This window comes from Callorhinchus milii, unplaced genomic scaffold (genome assembly GCF_018977255.1).
Source record: "Callorhinchus milii isolate IMCB2004 unplaced genomic scaffold, IMCB_Cmil_1.0 Scaffold3, whole genome shotgun sequence".
NCBI lineage: Eukaryota > Metazoa > Chordata > Chondrichthyes > Chimaeriformes > Callorhinchidae > Callorhinchus > Callorhinchus milii.
Genome location: NW_024704744.1, coordinates 61,004,299 through 61,024,207, shown reverse-complemented (window position 1 = coordinate 61,024,207; position 19,909 = coordinate 61,004,299). Strand labels below are relative to the sequence as shown.

At 40.5% G+C, this 19,909-nt stretch overlaps 1 protein-coding gene across 1 annotated transcript in view; it reads right to left on the bottom strand.

The window, feature by feature from the left end:
- Positions 1–3,776: 3,776 nt before the first annotated feature.
- The window catches only part of LOC103181789 (inactive phospholipase D5), a 65,489-nt gene continuing 49,356 nt past the window's right edge, over positions 3,777–19,909 (bottom strand). The window contains exons 9-10 of the mRNA XM_007898477.2: positions 16,921–17,020; positions 3,777–5,342 (exon numbers count right to left, since the gene is read on the bottom strand). Of these exons, the coding sequence (XP_007896668.2) occupies positions 5,176–5,342; positions 16,921–17,020 (267 nt within the window). The 3' untranslated portion in view covers positions 3,777–5,175. The remainder of the gene's footprint in view (positions 5,343–16,920; positions 17,021–19,909) is intronic.

Below are 19,909 nucleotides of genomic sequence, written 5' to 3'. Positions count from 1 at the left end.
AGATGGACCTTGGTCTTCTTTCGCCAACCAAATTCTTATGTTCTTTTTTTCTTAATAAAGAAAACAAAATATTCATTAGTAATGCTTAAAAGCAAAAATAAATGAATCAAAGTCTTAGTGTAACAAACTATAATGTTATGCCATGCCTGTGGATGAATGTGGTGTCCTGGCCAGCAAAGTGGAGAGAGGGGAGATGTCCTGGAGGAGGCACTGCAGTGTGACAGAGAGAGAGAGCGAGAGAGAGAGAAAATGGCAAACGAGAAAGAGAATGACAACAGAGAAAGAAACACAGCGGCCAGAGAACTGAAATGTATGGCATGAGTATTGCTGCAAAGAATTTGCATATACCTTGGAATTAAAGAACATAAGAGTTGTTAGGAGACTATGAGAAAGATATAAACTCTTGATAACTCATCACTCCAAGGGAAAAGGGCTCTGTGATGAGTTAGGCATATGTATAAATACATAAAGAAATACAGTCAGGATATTGACAGCTTGATGACCTAAGTGGTAGTGACCTGTTAAACCAGGGTTAAGTTATCAGTAGTTTACTGTATTATGGGAATGGCTTACCAAACTCGGAGTGTTTATTGGACACAGCAGCTCAGCATAATGTTAAAACCTGTTAGTTGACTCTATTGTAAATCTGAGAGCTCACACCCTCCCTGAGGTGCAGACACTACCAGCAGTACATATTTCCCCAGCAATCGCATTGTACTCTATCAAACAATGGTGAGAAATATTGTAGAAGCAAAAACCTCAGTTTGCATTATGGATTTGGTCTTCCTATGATTGAAAATAATTTTGCATGTAATTCGCAAAAACTGCAGGATTTATTCAACCCTCCTTATTGTCCCGTTTTACTGCCTTCCTCCCACTGCACTGATTCTCTGAGACAGGATGGTGATATAATCTAAAATTTAGATTTGCCCGTGTCCAATTTCTGCATCATTTTGAGTCGGCTGACAGTACACTCACTGCCTTTGGCCACACTTGTCTTTCCACATCCCTGCTCCCAGTTTGAGCGTTCTCCCAATTTACACACAGGGTAACTGAGTCTGAAAATTAGTTGACATTGGGAAATGAACTATGTGCGTGTCCATCTGTGACCAAAAGCCCTGCCCAACAACGTCATGGTAAAAAGTGTTAATTCTTCAGTACTTTACAGGACATTGCATCAATTCGATATATATAGCATGTGCACAGAGAAGGAGCATTACAAGCCAGTATTTATTACTGTAAAGTTATCTACCTACATACGTTCAATGCAGTCTGTGATTATCTCATGCACTTCATGCATGGCAGAGATTCCACCTGATATCAGTCTGTAAGACCTTTATGTCTCAAAATTTTTAATAATAAATTTTAAGTTTGTGCGAAAAATTCTTCAAGTCAGTCTCAATCTGGAAAGTTGGATTTTCATATTCGTTAGAAAGAACCATTTTTCCAAATAAGAATAAATTTAAGAATTTTCCATAATTCCACACAATTGTTTATTTGAAGTCAAATTAGGTGTACAAGCTAAGAATAGGTGGAATTTCAAGCATGCAGTAGACTATAGAGCAAACATATTCAAAACTCATATTATGTACAGTAAAATCAATATGTTACATAGAATTACATAGAGCATTACAGCATAGAAACATGCCATCCAGTCCAACCTGGTCCATGCTGGTATTTATACTCCATATGAGCCCCCACTCTTCATAATCCCCTCTTCTCTATCCATCTTGATACATTCCCTTCTCCCTCATTTATTAAACCAAATCAACAGCTCATGGGCTCACTCACTTGTGTGTGAACATGGGCAGATGATTTCCATTCCGAGTTAGGACTACAGTATGGTAGTATGACACTGGTTCCTGCATTGGCACAGAGGGAGACATTTGCAATTTTCAGAACCTCTACACTGAATTTTTCTGCACTAGGGCCTATGCTGATAGTGTCAACATTTGTAATACTCACAATCCGCTTGGTCGGAAACAGTCAGTGAATAGATTGATGTTTTTGGTTGTTTTTGCTACCAGTCCCCAGTCTCTGGAGTCACAGAAGGTGATAAGGTTCAAGACCAATGTTTCAGAGCTCTTACCATTGCCTCTATTCGTGTGAACATAACATTCAAGATAAAACACAGACTCCTTACCTGAACATGGTGATGGGTTTCCGCTTGTGTCCTGCTGTCCCGCAGACAGCTGTTCTAATAGAAAAGTGACTGTACCTTTGAATACTAAATTACTGTTAATTGAACATTTACATTTTACTCTCCAAGAAGGTAATTTGAAGGGTTGGTTGTGGAATGCCTTATCCAAATGACTGTTGAAACTGAGTCTGTATCAGCAGTAAAAATGAAACTGGATAAATACTTGAGGAAAAATAATATTAAAGGCTATGGAGAAAGAGCAGAGAAATTGTATCCAAGTGGATAGCTCCAGTGGTGGAACTAGCATCAGCACAGACATGATAAGCTGAATGGCTTCCCAGCATTGGTTAGTTTGTGTTTTTTAATATAAAGTATAATGTTATATCTTTGGGGAGAGGGAATGTGGGGAGGGATAAGGCGATTTCGTTCTACGGGATATGGGTTATCAATATATAGAGAAAATAATTTTTCTCACTTTCTGTACCATTATCAGCACATTTCATGAAGCATCAAGTAAAGCAGAGCGGCATTTAGATGCAGAGCAAGGCTCTGTCAACATTGCTTGAAAGATGTGCTTTGACCTCTAAAGAGGATCCGTACTGCAAAAGTGGAGAACTTCTATGTCCTACGCCAGCTGTCCAAGGAAGACAGCTAACCCAATGTCAAAATAGTGATACATTGCAGATAGTTTTGTGCTATGAATTATCCACATCAAATATTGGATTAAGCCTGCCTACTTTAAGCAGGTAGTAATTTCATTTGGGAACTGGAGGGATTATCCAGCCTTGAGCTGTTCTGCTATTTTCTTAGATCATAGTAGATCTTTTAGTTCAACTGTCCCAACTTGTCTTCATTCTCCTTAATACCCTTACTTTCCCTGTTTGTATGTATTTGTCTGTGTCTGTCTGTCTAATAAGGACATAAGAGTTAGGAGCAGGAGTAGGTCTTTTGGCCCCTCGAGCCTGCCCCGCCATTCGATAAGATCATGGCTGATCTGATCTAACTCAAATTACCTGCCCTATCCCCATATCCCCTAATCCCTCTATTTTTTAAAAATCTATCAGTCTCAACCTTGAAAATATTTCAAGGACTGAGCATCTACAGCCTTCCGGGGTAGTGAATTCCATAAATTAAATTAAACTAATCAAACTTTCTTTTAAATATTCAATTCGTTCAGCTCTTATGCCAATCTGAGAATGGGGCACTGCACATTCACACAACACTCTGTGCAAAAAAATATTCTCTAATCTCAATCCAAACAATTTAGCTAATTGTTAAAATGATGTCTCTTTGTTTTGGATTCCTCTACCAGTAAGTCATTCCCATCTAAAGCTTCTCAATTCCCCATAATATTTAAAACACCTTAATCAGATTACCCTTTAACCTACTCAGCTCTAGGGAAGATAATGCAAGTTTACCCAGGCTCTCACCAGAGCCAAGCCCGTTCAACCCAGGTACTAATTATGTTATCATAGCTATGTTATGCCATTCCATTACAAATGCTGTAAAATTGTTAGCAAATTTTTAATAAATGTTCAGCACTCAGTACCTCAGGATGTCTTTCTGACAGGAAAGGCGCTATATAAAAGTAAATTTGTATTGTAATAATTTAATGAGTATTTCTGAAATATGGAGGTAAAATTTGCAACGTTTCACAATGCATTCACAGGGGACACATTAGGGAACATGTGACAGTTATCACAAGCAATGGGGTATGAAATGTCAGTTAACACATGGATCATGTTACAAAATGTTACATAAAAACATAGAAATCTACAGAGCACAAGGATGCCATTCACCCCATTAAGTTCTCACTGGCTCCCAGAGGAAGGAGATCATTTCTGTCCCACCACCACACCTTTTGCCCATACCCCTTCAAGCCCTCTCATGTCCCTTTCTAGTTCTCTCTTGTAAGCTACAATGGACTGCGCTTCCACCATCCTGCTCAGCAAGGCATTCCACATCCCAACCACTCTCCTTTCACTCAACTTGTGGCTATCTTATACAAATGTTCTCTAGTTACTGACTCCCCAATCAACGGAAATATAGAAACAATGATAATGATATGAGTTTATCACTATCATTGTAACAAAATGTTGTGATGGTTATCCATGGCACACGCTATGAAACATGATATTTATCACAAGCAACACATCACAAATCATTGTGATTATTGTCTCAAGGAATGCATTAGGAAATATTATGATATTTTTCACATGAAATGCATTATGAAACATGGTAGTTACTGCACAAGGAACATATTATGAAACATTACAGCAGAGCAGTGGATGGAAACATGAAGACACAGTTCTGTGACCAATTACCCAAACTGCAGTCTCAGTTAGTTCACTGTGGGGGGAGTGTGAAGCAGACACTGAGGAAATCAGACATGCAGTCATTGGTGAGACACTCAGGATCGCAAGTGGATCAACTTGTGGACACCAGTGAGCACAAGGTGAACCAAAACCAAGAGAACTCAAATTGGAAAACAAATATAGAGATGGAGCTTTAATCTGATCAACTTCAGCTGCTTGGTTGAAATTGTGGAGTGTTAAAGCATAGAAACAAGCCAATGAGCCTGACCAGGCGTTTTCTTCACATTAGCCGATATAATTTAACTCTCACTTCCAGTACCCTTTAATGTTGTTCTTTTTCAAGTAAGAAAGCAAATTTACTTTCAAAAGACATGTGGGGCTTTCCTGGGGGTTCAAGATACTGAGTAGTCATGCTTTATGACCTCTATTAAAATATTCAATCTTCCTGAGGGACAGGCTTGGGGGAACAGTGTATAAATGTAAGATTGTTAAAAGATTCTTCTGTGCTTTATCATATCATTAGGATACCAGCAGTTTTAATTATGCCTCAAATTGATCAGACAGGTTATTTGCTATACACACAGACCTACACTAAGTCAATTCTGCTCCAGATCCTCCCCACTTCTAAACGGTGCTGCTTTCACCCCTACGGCACCCCCCCAGTAAATGAAGATGTTACGTGCTGGTTTGATCTATGTTGCAAGCAGTCCGGCAAGGTATTTATTTCCAGGTTTTTGGCATATCTGAGTTCCAGTCCCTTTCAAACACGGCTTTTAGCTCCCTGTGAAACAATGACATATTCCTGCCACTGCTGCCAGGTTTCTGCTGGATGATTAGGCCGACTCCTGTATGGTGCATGAAGTCATTCCCAACCCAGTCAGATGTACCTGAAATATAACACAAATACCGAATCTAAGTAGATACAAAACATAGGTAGAAGAGATCGAGAAAAGGCCCACTGGCCCTTTACCTCCATCTCTCACACAATATTTACCTTCATATCTGGAGGTAACGCTCCCTGACAGTGACAGTGAAAATATACCAGTGAAGGTGCTGTGGGTGGGATGGAAACTGGAACAGGAGGCACTTGACAAATTGTGAAGGGAGAGGTGGGAGCAATGTTGGGTAGCAATGATGTGTCCCAGGCCTTTGGATAGGATGGGTAGGATAAGGATGGGTTGTTGGTGGTAGAAAATGGAAGAGTTGATAGTGGTTTTGTGAGGAGAGTGATGACAATGGCTTTGCAAGGGAGGAAAATAGTGCAAGAAGACAGGATTAGGTTAACTATGTCTAGAAGAACATTTTATGAAGCCTGTAATCCCCCACCCCTCCCCATTTAACTGTCAGTAAAGTTTTAACATTTTTCTTCAGTGCTCTAACTATTTAGAGGCTAGATTCATTCAGATGAGAGGGGTTTGGTAATATAGGACACAGCCTAAGGAGACATGGCCTGAGAGCCTGAGCGCTGCAGGCCATGGCACAAATGCATTCCTGATAAAATTCAGGTTCACTTTATATTGATAGATCTGGGTTCCATCCTTGCAAAACTCCTCTCCCTTCCATGGTTGCACTCCCTAATGATCTTGTCAGTGAGACCTTTGCATGTCGGGCTGACTGGCCTCTGCTCTTCCCACTTGCTGGATGGTGCTATTGTTACTGGCCACAGCCCATGGAACACCTCTGTGTTACTCACCAAGTGTAAAAAGCCCTCCGTGCATTGAGTTACCTAGAGTAATATGGCACCAGAACCTGCAAAATCTATGAATACTGCATATTATAAACACGTACCAGTGTTTATACTCCACATAACAGCCCCACCACTCCTGTTCCCTTCTTCTGTTCCCCTCTCCTGTTCCCCTGTGTTCCCTTCTCCTGCATTTCCTCTTAACCTTCAACTATGTGTTGAAAAATTGTATTTTTTTAAAAAATCATTCTGTGTTTAATTGATGGTTCAGAATTAATGTAACGTTAATAAGCCACTTCTTGGCATTTGAGTAGCTTTATTGCGTGACGGCGTTTGTTTTTGAGTGGCAGTATGTGATCTGAAACCAACCAGTCAAGAAAGTTGTCATTTCCCCACGACCTCCTGTCTGTTAACTACAGTAGTTAGACTAATAAAATATGCAGCAGCTGCTTGGTGAGAATGGATCATTAATGGGATGAATAGTGAAGACAGGATAATGGTTCAAATTTTTACTTGAAATGTTTTGCCCTCAACTGTCGTTTCTTCCCCACATCCAAGCTATGACCCGCTCTGCCTTCCCTCACCTCCGTAACATCGCCCGACTCTGCCACTACCTCACCCCTCAGGCCGCTGAAACTCTTGTTCATGCCTTCATCACCTCCAGGCTCGACTATGCAAACTCCCTGCTTGTCAGCCTTCCCAACTCCTCCCGCCACAGGATGCAGATAATCCTGAACTCTGCAGCCCGTGTCCTCTCCCACACCAAACTCTGTGACCCCATCTCCCCCATTCTCACATGACTCCATTGGCTCCCTATCCTTCAGAGGATCCAGTTCAAAATCCTGGTCCTCACCTACAAAGCCAAAGCCCTCAATGGTCTCACCCCATTCTATCTCTGTGACCTCCTAACCCCCTACCAACTCGCCCGTTCCCTCCACTCAGCCGGCTCCGGCCTGCTCCACGTCCCCCGACCCACCCGCCCTACCATTGGTGGGGGAGGCTTCAGCCACTCTGCCCCCAACCTCTGGAACTCCATCCCCTAATCACTCCGCCTCGCCCCCTCCTTAGTCTCCTTCAAGTCTTACCTCAAAACCTTCCTCTTCGACCATGCTATTGGTCACCCCCTTCCCCTCCCCTCCCTTCTCCCTCCTGACCCCAGCTCAGGTACACTGTCCAGCGCGTTCGGACGTCCTCCCGACGTGAAAGGCACTATACAAATGTAATCTTGTTGTTGCTTGGATGAGGAATCTCACAGAGTGGGGCGTAAATGGGAATGCATTATGGAAGGGAATTGGAAGCATGTTTCCATTTGCTGGCCTTATTATAAATCAACAAATGTATTGGTGGTTGTGTAGTTTGCTCTAATTCTACATTGTAATATGCAGGATTCATAGATTTTTCAGGTATTTGCCTACAAAATACAGTCACCACACTAAATAGTAAATCATGTGCTTTGAGACATCCTCCCGACATAAAATGCAAATATTATTTATTTTATTTACAGAAAGAAAAAGAGTGTTCAATACTCAAAGGGCTAAGTGCTGAACACTTATTATTTTATAACTTATTTAATTCAAATAGTACTTGAAACCTCTGTAAAGATTAAATTATTAATGAACGAAATAATCAACAAAACGGAACATAGGGAAATGTCAAAATTTTAATCATAATTGCACAAAATAAGGGCTTGGAGGATTTGTGTACCTAATGACACCACCCTCAGCGAACCAATGAATGGTTTGAAGGAAACACAAGCTCTTGGGGAAGATTAAAACTATAAACCAACCTCTGAAAGATTATTTATAATCCTATATACAAGTGATAATGGACGGTTGTGGCTTTTTGCTAAAACAACCTTTTATCAATCAAATGGTTAACATTTTTGTGGACTTGAAAAGGTTGTTGCACTGTAACTGAAGTACATATGAACTAGTCAGCAGGTCTGTCACTTCATCATATGCTGTCATCGTGCCATGTACACAGAACAATCTCATATCGGCTTCTACATTTTCAATTTGGCAAACAGGTATCAAATCTTGAATCAATAACAGAAAATGTGTCAGGATAATTAATTAAACCTATTATGTAAAATACTTTTATGACAACACTTTTCAATCATTCCAATGCCCTAGCAAACTGTGTGAAATCAGGTGATATCACTTTGTGGAGTGGGTAATCTGATTTATACTTCCCATTCCTTGTTAGAATGGCCAGGGACTGAGGAGAAATTTGCACTTGTGCAGTCATGTGCATGCACTGAACTTCAATACCTAGTATTAGATTTTTAATTCTAGTTTTTTGGGGGGTTAGTCGGGTCTCTGAAACATTCAGATGGATGTTAGAAATCAAGACTTAACTTTCTCCAACTCAACGTCGGTAAAATTGAGGTTATCCTGCCTGCTTGCCTCCTGTCTGTGTCCCCTCACCTCACTACCCTGGTTGCTCACCTGTGCAGAACCTTGGTATTCAACTCTCCTACTTTTTCATCTGAGCTCTGGCCATGTCCACTTTCTTCCATCTCCACATGATCACAAACTATTACCCCCAACTTCGGCTCATTCCACTAGCTCCCTATGCCCCAGCAGGTCAATTTTAAAGATCCTCATCCTTACTTTCAAATGCCTTGCCCCATCTTAAAATACACTACAAATTGCATTAAAAATTTACATTTATTTAACGCTTTTCATGGCGTAAGGATGTCTCAAAGCCTCAGTGCTGCTGGCCGAGCATCCAAACTAGGGGTGGGAGCGAGGAGGTTAGGGAAAGGGAAGATTTTCCAAAATTGCTATCAATCTTAAGAACACAGTAATGCCTCAACAATCTCATCTCCTACAACTTTACACCCTCAGCCACTCCCCTTGCCAGCTCTGGCCTATTTCACATTCCCCATCTGCTTCTCTTAACCATCTCCGGGTGAAGCTTACAACACAATACAACATACATTTAATTGTATTTTGCATTTATATCGTCAGAATGGCTGAAAGCTGGTGGGGTGCAGAGGGCAGGAGACATGTAGCAGGCCAATGTTTGCGAAGCAAAATGAGCAGCCGGGCCGGGCCAGTGCGGCTGTAGGAGTTCACAGAGGTACGTGGGACAAGACCATGGAAGGATTTTAAGATGAGAACAAGGATCTTAAGTTCAATCTCACTCGGAAACCCTTTCAAACCCCACTAAAAATCATTTTATTTGACTGTATTTTCAGCCACCTAGCCCCGACACTCTTGTCTCCCCACTACCTTGGGCTCCCTCTCAGTCTTTGTAAAGTGCTTTGAGAGGATCTCCCTACATCAGTGCAAATCGTTGTAGAGAAGATAAACTCAGGGCAATATGTTCAGATGCTCAAAGGCAAGAGGGTGCAGGTGCAGGGTTATTAAAGATGAATTATATGAAGATGACATAACTAACTGTTATCAAGCTGAGCAGAAGAGACACAAGGTCTGATGTGGTCCACTGCCTAATTCATTTAGATGTTCAACTAAACTTGTTCTTTTTGAAATCTGCACAAGAAAAAATGCCTCTAGGTGTAGTCACTATCCAGTCAGTCTTTCAAGCCAGAATGTCCTTTGAACAATGATCATGTGGACTCCAGACTCCATAAGACGATTAGGAAGGACAAGCAGTTATGTATTTACACCATCTGGGGTTAGAGGAGGTTAAAACGTAATTGTTAAGATAGTAGAGAGACACAGATGGGAACTCAGGACAGCACCAGGAGAGTAAAGATTTGCTGAGAGTTGACCAGTAGCTGAAAAATGTAGAAAAGATTGTTTTAAAAATCATCACAGCAAAACCTCTGGTCAGAGAGTGGCTGTGTATAGGAATTCCATAATTGTAACTGAGCAAGTCATCCAGAAGATCTATAATAGCTCAGTAAATTACTATGCTGGTCAGCCAACCTCCTGTGAGTCAAGCATGTTCCATCTTTCAAAGATTTGTCTTCCATTTCCACTTGCCGACAGAGAAGCGAGATCATCCGTATTGGGACATGACTCAGTCCAGGCAGGCACTGTGTCCTGCTGAATGCGAGTTATGCTGAGATAAAATCCCTACATGTTGAAAGAACCCGACTGACAATATTTGTGACAATTGTAAATATTCTATGGCAATACTTAGAATAGATACCAGAGAATATTTTGTTATGTAGAAAGAAATCAACAAACTGGAAAGAGCTACCGGAAGTTAGGAACACGTCGGAGCATTGCATTCATTTAAGAAATAATTTGATGGTGGATGCATTGTAAAGCTTAAAACAAACAAAAGCCAGTCTGGTAAAACTGAGGAGCAATTACTTGAGATTGTTACAGTTTTAGGAATTGCTTTGCTCTGCTGCTCAGACATTCTCACCCACTTCAATCAGCTATCCTGTCAGTTTGGGTTGCACTAACCTTTATGCTGGGTCTATAATGAAACCTTGTTAGAACTGATGTTGAGATCTTGACCTTTCTTTCCAAGGTTTACAGGACAGGGTTAAAAGTACTGGGAACCTTATTTTTCTACCGTTCTGCCAAATAGTTGTTAAAGGTTTTAAAGGCCCCCCGACAATTAAATGCTATAATGTTATGAATCCAGGGAAATGTTTTACTCTCTTGAAGTTTCACTCCTGCAGATTACATTTGTATTCTGTTACATTAAACTATTTTGAGCCATGTCCAGTAGCTGTACAGGATAACAGGGGAGGGGTCAGAGGTGTGCTATGGGTATGAGGTAGTGATAACGTTGGGCCATTAGTTGTCATTTACTGTAAATGACGTTGTTATAATAATAATAAGCCTTGCATTTGATATAGCGCTTTTCACGTCGGGAGGACGTCCCAAAGCGCTTCACAGAACACACTGTAAAGTGAATTGACTGTATATTTGTGGGCGAACGCGGCAGCCAATTGCACACAGCAATGTCCTACAAACAGTCGTAGATTGAAAATTACCAATTTATTATTGTTTTTGTTCTGTTATATACGTACAGGAACTACCACACACAGAGCTAATAGTTGCATTTGGAGAGAGCGTTTGTAAAATAACGGTTTAATATTTTCAATGATATTATTAATAATCCTTGCATTATTGCAGTTTATGATTAGTTTATGATCTCATGCAGGCGGGAACCTGACAAAACAGCTCCATAATTTCCAGAGTTTAAGTTTCCTGTCAATGGGGAAATAATATGTCATTATCCAGAGAGAATGAGAGAAAATACACTTTTTTTAAAAACAGTCTTACGTTGTTCTTGCAGTCGCAATAACACCAATTTGCATATATATCATGCCTTCCACATTGGGGGGACACCTCAAAGTGATTCACAAACTGAATAGGAGCACGAGTTGTGTGTGTGTGGGCTGCAGCTGAGGTGGGGGTGGGGGAGGCGACTGATAGCACAGTTGAAAAGATATGTGTTAAGGTAGACATTAAAGGTAGGGAGAGGGTGTGAGGCAGAGGAACTTCAGGATGGAATTCCAGAGCGAAGGGGCGTACAGGCTGAAAAATTGCATGAGGTGGGGCAGATCCGGCGGAGTGCATGAATCAGGCCAGCATTAGTTGAGCAGAGGGAGTGGTCAGGGCATTAGGGTTGCTGGAGGTCATACAAGCCATACACAAAGACCTTCCTTTTTGATCGTGCTTACAGTCACTTCTCCACTCCCTCTCTCCCTGGCTCGAAGTCAGACTCCAACACTGTCAAGCGCTCTGGGATACTACTCTGCGTGAGACGTGCTATATAAATGCAAGTTGTTGTTGTACACAAGGCCAGGTCAGAGACACAAGAGGATTTAGGAGCTCAGTCTTGCTTTACTCTGCCACAAGTATGAGTTTGCAACCGTGAAACTTGGGTCAGAATTCTAGGAGATATTCACCTAAACTAGGGGTCAGAAGCTAGAGACATTACGTTCCTGAATTGTGGCTGGGTATTATTAAAGAATGGTATAAATTACAAGTAAAACATATTCTTAAACCTACCCTTACCTTAATTTTAAGATAGTATTTAATAATAATAAAAAATAAACTTAAAAATACTTGCAGAATTAAAAAAAATTAAGGCTTATTAGGATTATTATTAGTATAGTATTTGGTACAGTAATCGTATAAAAAAGGAAGCACTGACACAGTATTGTGCACAAATGTGAATTAGTAATGGGCATTTAAGACAGGTCCACTGACTCATAGCCCTAGGGTCCTGTGGTTTCTGAAATGCTTGATTCTCTCTGCTGTTGTATGAGTGTAGTGTGTAAATATGGACTGAAACTCCACTAATCCTTGTTCTCTTGATAGCTCTCAGCCATTGCATTGGAATTGGGATATCCAACGCAATGATTATTTTTGAATGTTATTAAAAATCTATCATGCGACTGACTGGCTGATTAATAATATGAAACAACTAGCATCCAGAGCGCCGCAAGTCTCTAGAGCTCTCAGATATGATGATGAGAGAGAAGCATAAATCAGGTTTCCTGCTTCATATTCCTCAACTGTTGGAAGCACAGACACACACATAATTAATAATAATAACAAGCACCTTTCACATAAAATAAATGTTTCAAAGTGCTTTACAAAATATAATGGACTCAAATCAAATAAGCATTTGTCTATAGGCAAACAAAACACACTAATCTGCACCAGAAGTGGCACACAACCAACAATGAAATGATTGGAATTGTGCAACCTGAGACACAGTTCTAGGAGTTGTTCACATCACCTGGAGGTCAGAATTACTAATTACATTACATTCTTGAATTTAGGCACCGTATAATTAAAGAATGAGATAGAAATTGCAGGAAGAATTTTTGGTAACTTAATTTTCAGACAATACGTGGTACAGCAGACTTTTTTTTAAAAAGCAAACGACGATAGAGTATTGTGCGAGTAGTGCATCGATAATACAATACAAATTTGCATTTATATAGTGCCTTTTACATCAGTGGGGGGAACCTGAGATGCTTGTCTAAAAGTGATTTCTGTTTTGGTCAGCCTGGTGTCTAACGCATGCAGAAGCCTAGCATGATGCTTCAGAGTAGGCAAACCAGTCAGTCACACATGGAAATTCCCATGTCTGGAATGGATCGCTCTACCTGGAGGACCCATCCAGCTTACCTAATCAAGCTTCACCTAAGAACAAGTGAATTTTAGTGGCTGTACAAGTGCTGGAAACTTCTAAGAAAGCACTGTATGATTGTGGATTGAAATGGCAGCTGTTTAGTTTACAGTCTGCCCCTGAGATGGCAAAACATCAGTGAAAATCAATAGTTTATGTGGCCTCTTGCAACTCTGCTGGCCTAGCCGCTCCTTCCACTCAGCAACTCATCTGGACTTTACTAAACTTGATTGTTTCTGAAACCTTAATGATGGGCCCAGGTGAATCTCAGAAGCAATTTTTGCATCAGAAGCAGGAATTTTCGGTGGTGGTAAATCCTACACAGTGGTCCAAAGCTCCAAACCACAAATAGCCAGGACAAACTGAAGGATTACTGTGATCATTGTGACAACTGCTATGTTGCCAGAATAATCTGCAGATTGTTCTGTAAGAACTCTCCTGATATCAACACTGATCAAAAACATAGTACATTGGTATTCTCAACCTGCTAACAGACAGCATCCTGACCCCTTAAAGGGTTCCCACAGGGTAGAAATGGATCATTTTGAAAAGTCAGCCTAAACAAACTATAAGAGATTTCCCTGCTTTAAATTCAGTTCCCGTACACTGCCTCTTTCAATTCTAGTCATGCCGCTGCCACTGCAGCAATGCTTGTTCATTTTCATACACTGCTCACATACCTACTGGTGACTCTCATGCCTACTGCGAGTAAGCAACTGGCCTCAGCTCATAGGAATATGTTTTACTTCCAAATTGCTTCAAATAAAGTTGAACTACGGTGTGGCTGGACTTGCAAGCACTCAAAAATCGGAGTTTACAGTTACAGTTCGGTGCTGAATGTCTGAGTCTATGAACACAGTCTGTCAGTCGGGCTCAGCTGACAGTACTCTTGCCTTTGAGTCAGAAGGTTGGGGGTTCAAGCCCCACATTGGGATTTTGAGTTCATACCATTTAGGCTGACATTCCAATACAGAGACTCTACAGTTTCCGATAAATCCTGTGAAGTGCTTTGAGACATCCTCTTGATGTGAAAGGCGCTATATAACATTGGAAATTTTCACTGCATGACATCCAAATTGTGGCAATATAATTCTCTTCACTAATTTTGCTCAAGTCTTCACACAAAAACAATATCACTGAGCTGATTCACTGGGGTTAGATATACAAATAAATGGTCTGAATAGAAATACATTAGGTATTATTAAATTATTGAGTCAACAAAACAACTCAGTTTAATGCCCTTCCTTTCTGATAATGTGTTCATTACCACAAAATTTAATTTTAAATTGCATTTCAAAGATATGAACTATACTAGAGGATGAGTCATAAAATGTGTGTAAAAGAACTTAAAGACAAGTTAGTTGTTAAACAGGTTTATGTAATGCTGAATAATGAACTAAAAAAGAAAATACGCTGAATTAATTTAACTATTTAATACATTTAGACTCGCCTTCAGCAATGTGCTTTATGAAAGACCTAATATTGAACTGTTAGCTTGACAAAGGAAATCAACAGAACAAAAAGGGACGTTGAACAAAAAAAGCCTGGTATATTCCTCAGACTGCTAATTTTTCCTGGTATATAAAGTGGATGTTCAATATCGGGTGCCAGAATTAGCAAAAGGTTTAGCAAAAGGTATAGCAAAATTCCTCTTCCTGTAAAAATGGCATTACAGATGCTTATATCTATGGTTGTATTCCCATCAGTTCAACTTGTTGTGATTGTGTTAATTGCCATTGAGAAGACACTACCTAATATTCCAGATCCTAAAGTGCACAGAGGGCCAGTGTTTAATGACAATAGCCTTCACCTAGTGTACGTGAGCTTATCATTGCTAAAATACTAAAGGTAGGTTTGGAGATGGGAGAAGTGATAATTGTCGACCTCTGGGAGTGAACATCCAAGAGTATAAAAAAAAACTTTTATTGCTCACAGAAAAGGAAGTCAGTAACATTCAGTTTCTCTGCAGCAAACATATTCTCACTGATGTAAGAGCACTAAACCTATCCTCTCTATTGCTCAATTAAAGAGCTTCTTGATCTGCAGAGATTTCACACCCGGTTGCCAGATACTAAACTGAAAGTAATTTTCAGGGTAGAAATGTAAAGCAAAAAGCTGCTGTAGCATCTATGAATGAAAAAATCGAGTTGCTTGCAAAATGAAAAACAAGGATGTCTGTGGTTTAACTCTGAAAAGCCTGAAGGGAGAAACCATTCTCCAGAAGTCAGGGGAGTGGGGGAAGGGATTCACAAGAGCACAAGAGAGCTTCAGATGAAGAAGGCTTTTTAGCCCGTTTGACCCCTTACTTCCAGAATATAATACTACTACTAATAATAATCCTTGCATTTGATATAGTGCTTATCACGTCTTTCAGACGTCTCAAAGTGCTTCACAGAATATACTATAAAGCGAATTGACTGTTTTTTTATGAGTGAAATATATACCCTACAATCCTCAAACCTGTCATTACGGATTAATTTTATGACACACTTTTATGCACAATTTCACACTTTTAAACACAGAATGTGTTTGGCAAAACCACAATATTGACCGAATTGAATGTTCCTGGTTGTGTTGCACTGGAACAGGAGATTCAATGATGGTTCCAGCAGAGCAAGTGCCGTTAAAAATATATTTTAAGAGTCCCTGTTTGCAGTTTATATCTACTGTCATTTGTAGATCGCAATTGTTTAAAAAAATGCATATTTTTGCCAATGTCATTTGTTTGCTTGAAGGTAGGAGTTGTGTATGAGTGATATGTGCTTTGTTTAATCTCTTACTCTGTGGAGTTCTTCTTCCAAACACTCCACCGTCTAGAATTCACAATAAACCCTCGCAAAATATTGACACGTATGGCAATGCTTTCTTTCTAATGTAAATATTACTTGCTTGATAATGAAAATCCTTGCCTTTTATAAAATGCTAATAACGTTGAAACATCAGAGAATTTTTTTCAACACTGTTTGTGCAAAGTGCTCTAAGATAATACCCTAAGCAAAATGCTATATAAATGCAAATTATTATTAATTGTAGGTGCATGTAATCTATTTGTATTCACAGGTAGGAAAACTCCAGGGGTTGTTTTTTCCCATAGCTCTAACTGGAGGCAACAAGCTACAACAACAACAACTTGCACTTATATAGCACCCTCCACGCAGGGTAGCGACTCAGAGCGCTTAACGGTGGTGGAACCTGACTCAGAGCTGGGGGAGTAGGGAGGTGGCCATAAGCACGGTCGAAGAGGCAAGTTTTCAGGTGGGACTTGAAAGAGGGGAGAGAGGAGGCAAGGTGGAGGGGTTTAGGGAAAGTGTTCCAGAGTTTTGGGGCACAGTGGCTGAAAGCGCAACCTCCGATGGTGGGGAGGGTGCGAGGGACGAGCTAGCAACAGGAACTTAGCAAAAATAGCAAGAGAGAATTTCATTGATATTCAAATGCAGTTAACAATGAACAATTATGTTTGGGCTTGCTGTGACAATTGTTTTCATCAGAAACTGTCAGACCACAGAGTGGCAGGGGAAAGCTGCCCAGCGATCATGGAATCAACAACAGTGGTTCTGTGACATTTGGAAGAGGTTTGAAAGATATTGTCTTCTAAACCTTGTGATTCACTCAGAGGTGAGCCAGGCTGCACCTGATCTGGTCCTATCAGCACGAAAGTACTGTAAAAGAACAACGAATTATGCTGTGTCGCTGTCACTTACTGAGATATGCAGTCTTGTCTGTCACCATATATTTGTTGCGATTGACTCGAGAAAACGAGACCTCTCCATTTTCTTTGCAACCCGGGACTACAAAATATTTCTGCAAGAGATAAACAAAAATAAAAACCTTGATGGGACCATCAGTAATGCTTTGAATGTGAAACAGTTTCATCTGTACGTATCTAAGAACATTTGATACAACAGCACTGCAGTAGTAAATGCATGGTACAGCTTTCATAAATTCATATATTTTTCAAGCATCTCCAAAGAGAATGTCAGTGAAGAGGTGTCACCACAAACAATCCTGTTTATTGGCTACCATTGATGATCTCTTTGTAAACATTTGATACCACAAATGAGGCAAAAGGTTGATTAAATTTTCACTTCACTGATCATCAGGAGAGATATTTTGCAGAAGAATGCTAATATTCCTTTCATTTAGTATAGCACCTTTCATGTTGTGAGGCCATCTCAAACCACTTCCCAGGATACATTGTAAAGTGAAGCAACTGTGTATTTTGTACACAGTTGGAGTCCTGTAGCTCAGTGGTTAGAGCACTCGCCTTGCAAGTAAGACACCTGGGTTCAATTCCAGGCAGGGCGAAACCTTGGGCAAGTTTCCTTACTCTATGCGCCTAATAATAATCCCTCCAAAACAAAGCAATAATAAATTGGTCATTTTCAATCCACAACTGTTTGTGGGACACTGCTGTGCGCAATTGGCTGCCGCGTTTCGCCCACAAAATATATACGGTCAATTCAGTCTATTCTGTGAAGCGCTTTGAGATGTCGAGAAGACGTGAAAAGCGCTATATCAAATGCAAGGATTATTATTATTATTATTTTTATAAACAAATGCAGCATTGAAGACTATTGAGCAATTTTCAAATTATGGGATCAACTAAACAGGCTGTAGTAGCATTTGTTGGATTCATAATGTTCCCATTAATCCATTTAAACAAATTAGCCCTCATCTGTATAGTTTGTTCCTGGAGATTAAGCATGTTTTTTTCTACTACATTGGAAGACATCAAAGTGCACACTCATTTATCTGATAATTAATCAATTAAGCGCTCATTTTTTTCTGTGGCTTAATGTTGTCATTAAATTTGAATTAAGTGATATTGCTCAGATCTAGAACAGGGTCCAATTTGTGGGACTAAGGAACAGAATTTTTAATAAGGAATATCAGTCAAACAAATGGAAACTCCTCCAGTAATGTGCCACATCAACCTGCACATAATAGTTGCTGAATGGATTGACTAAATATTTTCAGCAAACAAGGCAACCAACTTACACCCAGCAAACAGCCATCAATTGAATGATCAATATATCTGGACAGTTTATTGACTTGAATTCTAGCAGAAACTTTCTTATTTTTTTTCGAATAGTGGGCACTCCAGTCAATGTTGTCAGAGTGCTGCAATGTCAGAGGTGCTGTCCCTCAGATGAGACATTAAACGGAGGTCACTCTGCCTGTTCAAGTCGACGTTAAATATATTATTTAATATGTTTAATTATTTAATATATTTAATTATTTAATAATATATTATTATTACTATGGCACTATTCGAAAAGAGAAGGGCTTTTTCTCAGTGTCCTGGTCGACAATCCACCAGATAAAATTGGTCGCACTTCATGGCTGTTTCTGGGACATTGCTGTGTGTAAATTGGCTGCCATTCAAAATATAGTCACTAAATTTCATAGTAAAAATCCTGTGAATGTGGTCTTGACATTATAAGGCATTATATCAAGTGCAAAGATTATAACATCCACCTGAAAAGGACTCTGTTTGACATCTTATCTGAAGGACTGCACCTTGGACAATGCAGTGCTCCCCCAACGTCATTGGAGTGTCAACATAGAATGTGCATGACTTGAGACTTGAACCTACAACCTCCTGATTTAGAGGTAAGAGTGCTACCAAAAAGCCAAGGTAAAACCTCATGTTAGCACCTCATGTTGACGTCAATGCCTGGCTGGATACCGATTAACACTTGCTGAATTTTCTCCACTCTCAGAAGTTTCCTATAAAGTACTAGTTGCTCTGTGACTCCTCTGAGTTAGGCGTCAATTGGTGCTCAGGAACTGAGTTGACATCTGCAAAATACTTTTTACAAAGGGCCCTTCAACCAACAGAGAGAGGAGGCTTTCATAATAATAACTCCTCCCTCCACAGGCTGCAGATAATCCAGAACTCTGCAGCCCGTGTCCTCTCCCACACAAAACTCTGTGACCCCATCTCCCCCACTCTCGCCCGACTCCATTGGCTCCCTATCCTTCAGAGGATCCAGTTCAAGATCCTGGTCCTCACATACAAAGCCCTCCATGGCCTTGTCCCACCCTACATCTGCAACCTCCTAACCCCCTACCAACCGGCCCATTCCATGCGCTCAGCCGGCTCTGGCCTGTTCCATGTCCTCCGACCCACCCGCCCCACCATTGCGGGAGAGCCTTCAGCCACTCTGCCCACAACTTCTGGAATTGCATCCCCCAGTCACTCCGCCTCGCCCCCTCCTTAGCCTCCTTCAAGTCCCGCCTCAAGACTCTCCCCTTCGACCATGCCATCGACCTCCCCCCTTCCCCTCCCCTCCTTTTACCCCCCCAACCCCAGCTCGAGTCTGAAATGCTGTACTCTGTCCAGCACCTTGGGACGTCCTCCCAACGTGAAAGGAGCTACACAAATGTAATCTTGTTGTTGTTGTAATAATCCTTGCATTTAAGATTGCATCTTATCGCATCTTTGAAAAGTTTCAAAGCACTTCACAGAATATACTGTAAAGTGAATTGACTGTATATTTTGTGGGCAAAATGCAGCAGCCATTTGCGCACAGCTTTATCCCACAAACAGTTGTGGATTGAGTGACCAAATTATTACTATTTTTAAAAGGGATTATTACGCCCGGAAAAGTGATCCGTCAATCGACTAACAACCACATTCCTACTTACTGCTAGGTAAACAGAGGAGTGTGGAGTAAGGGAACTTGC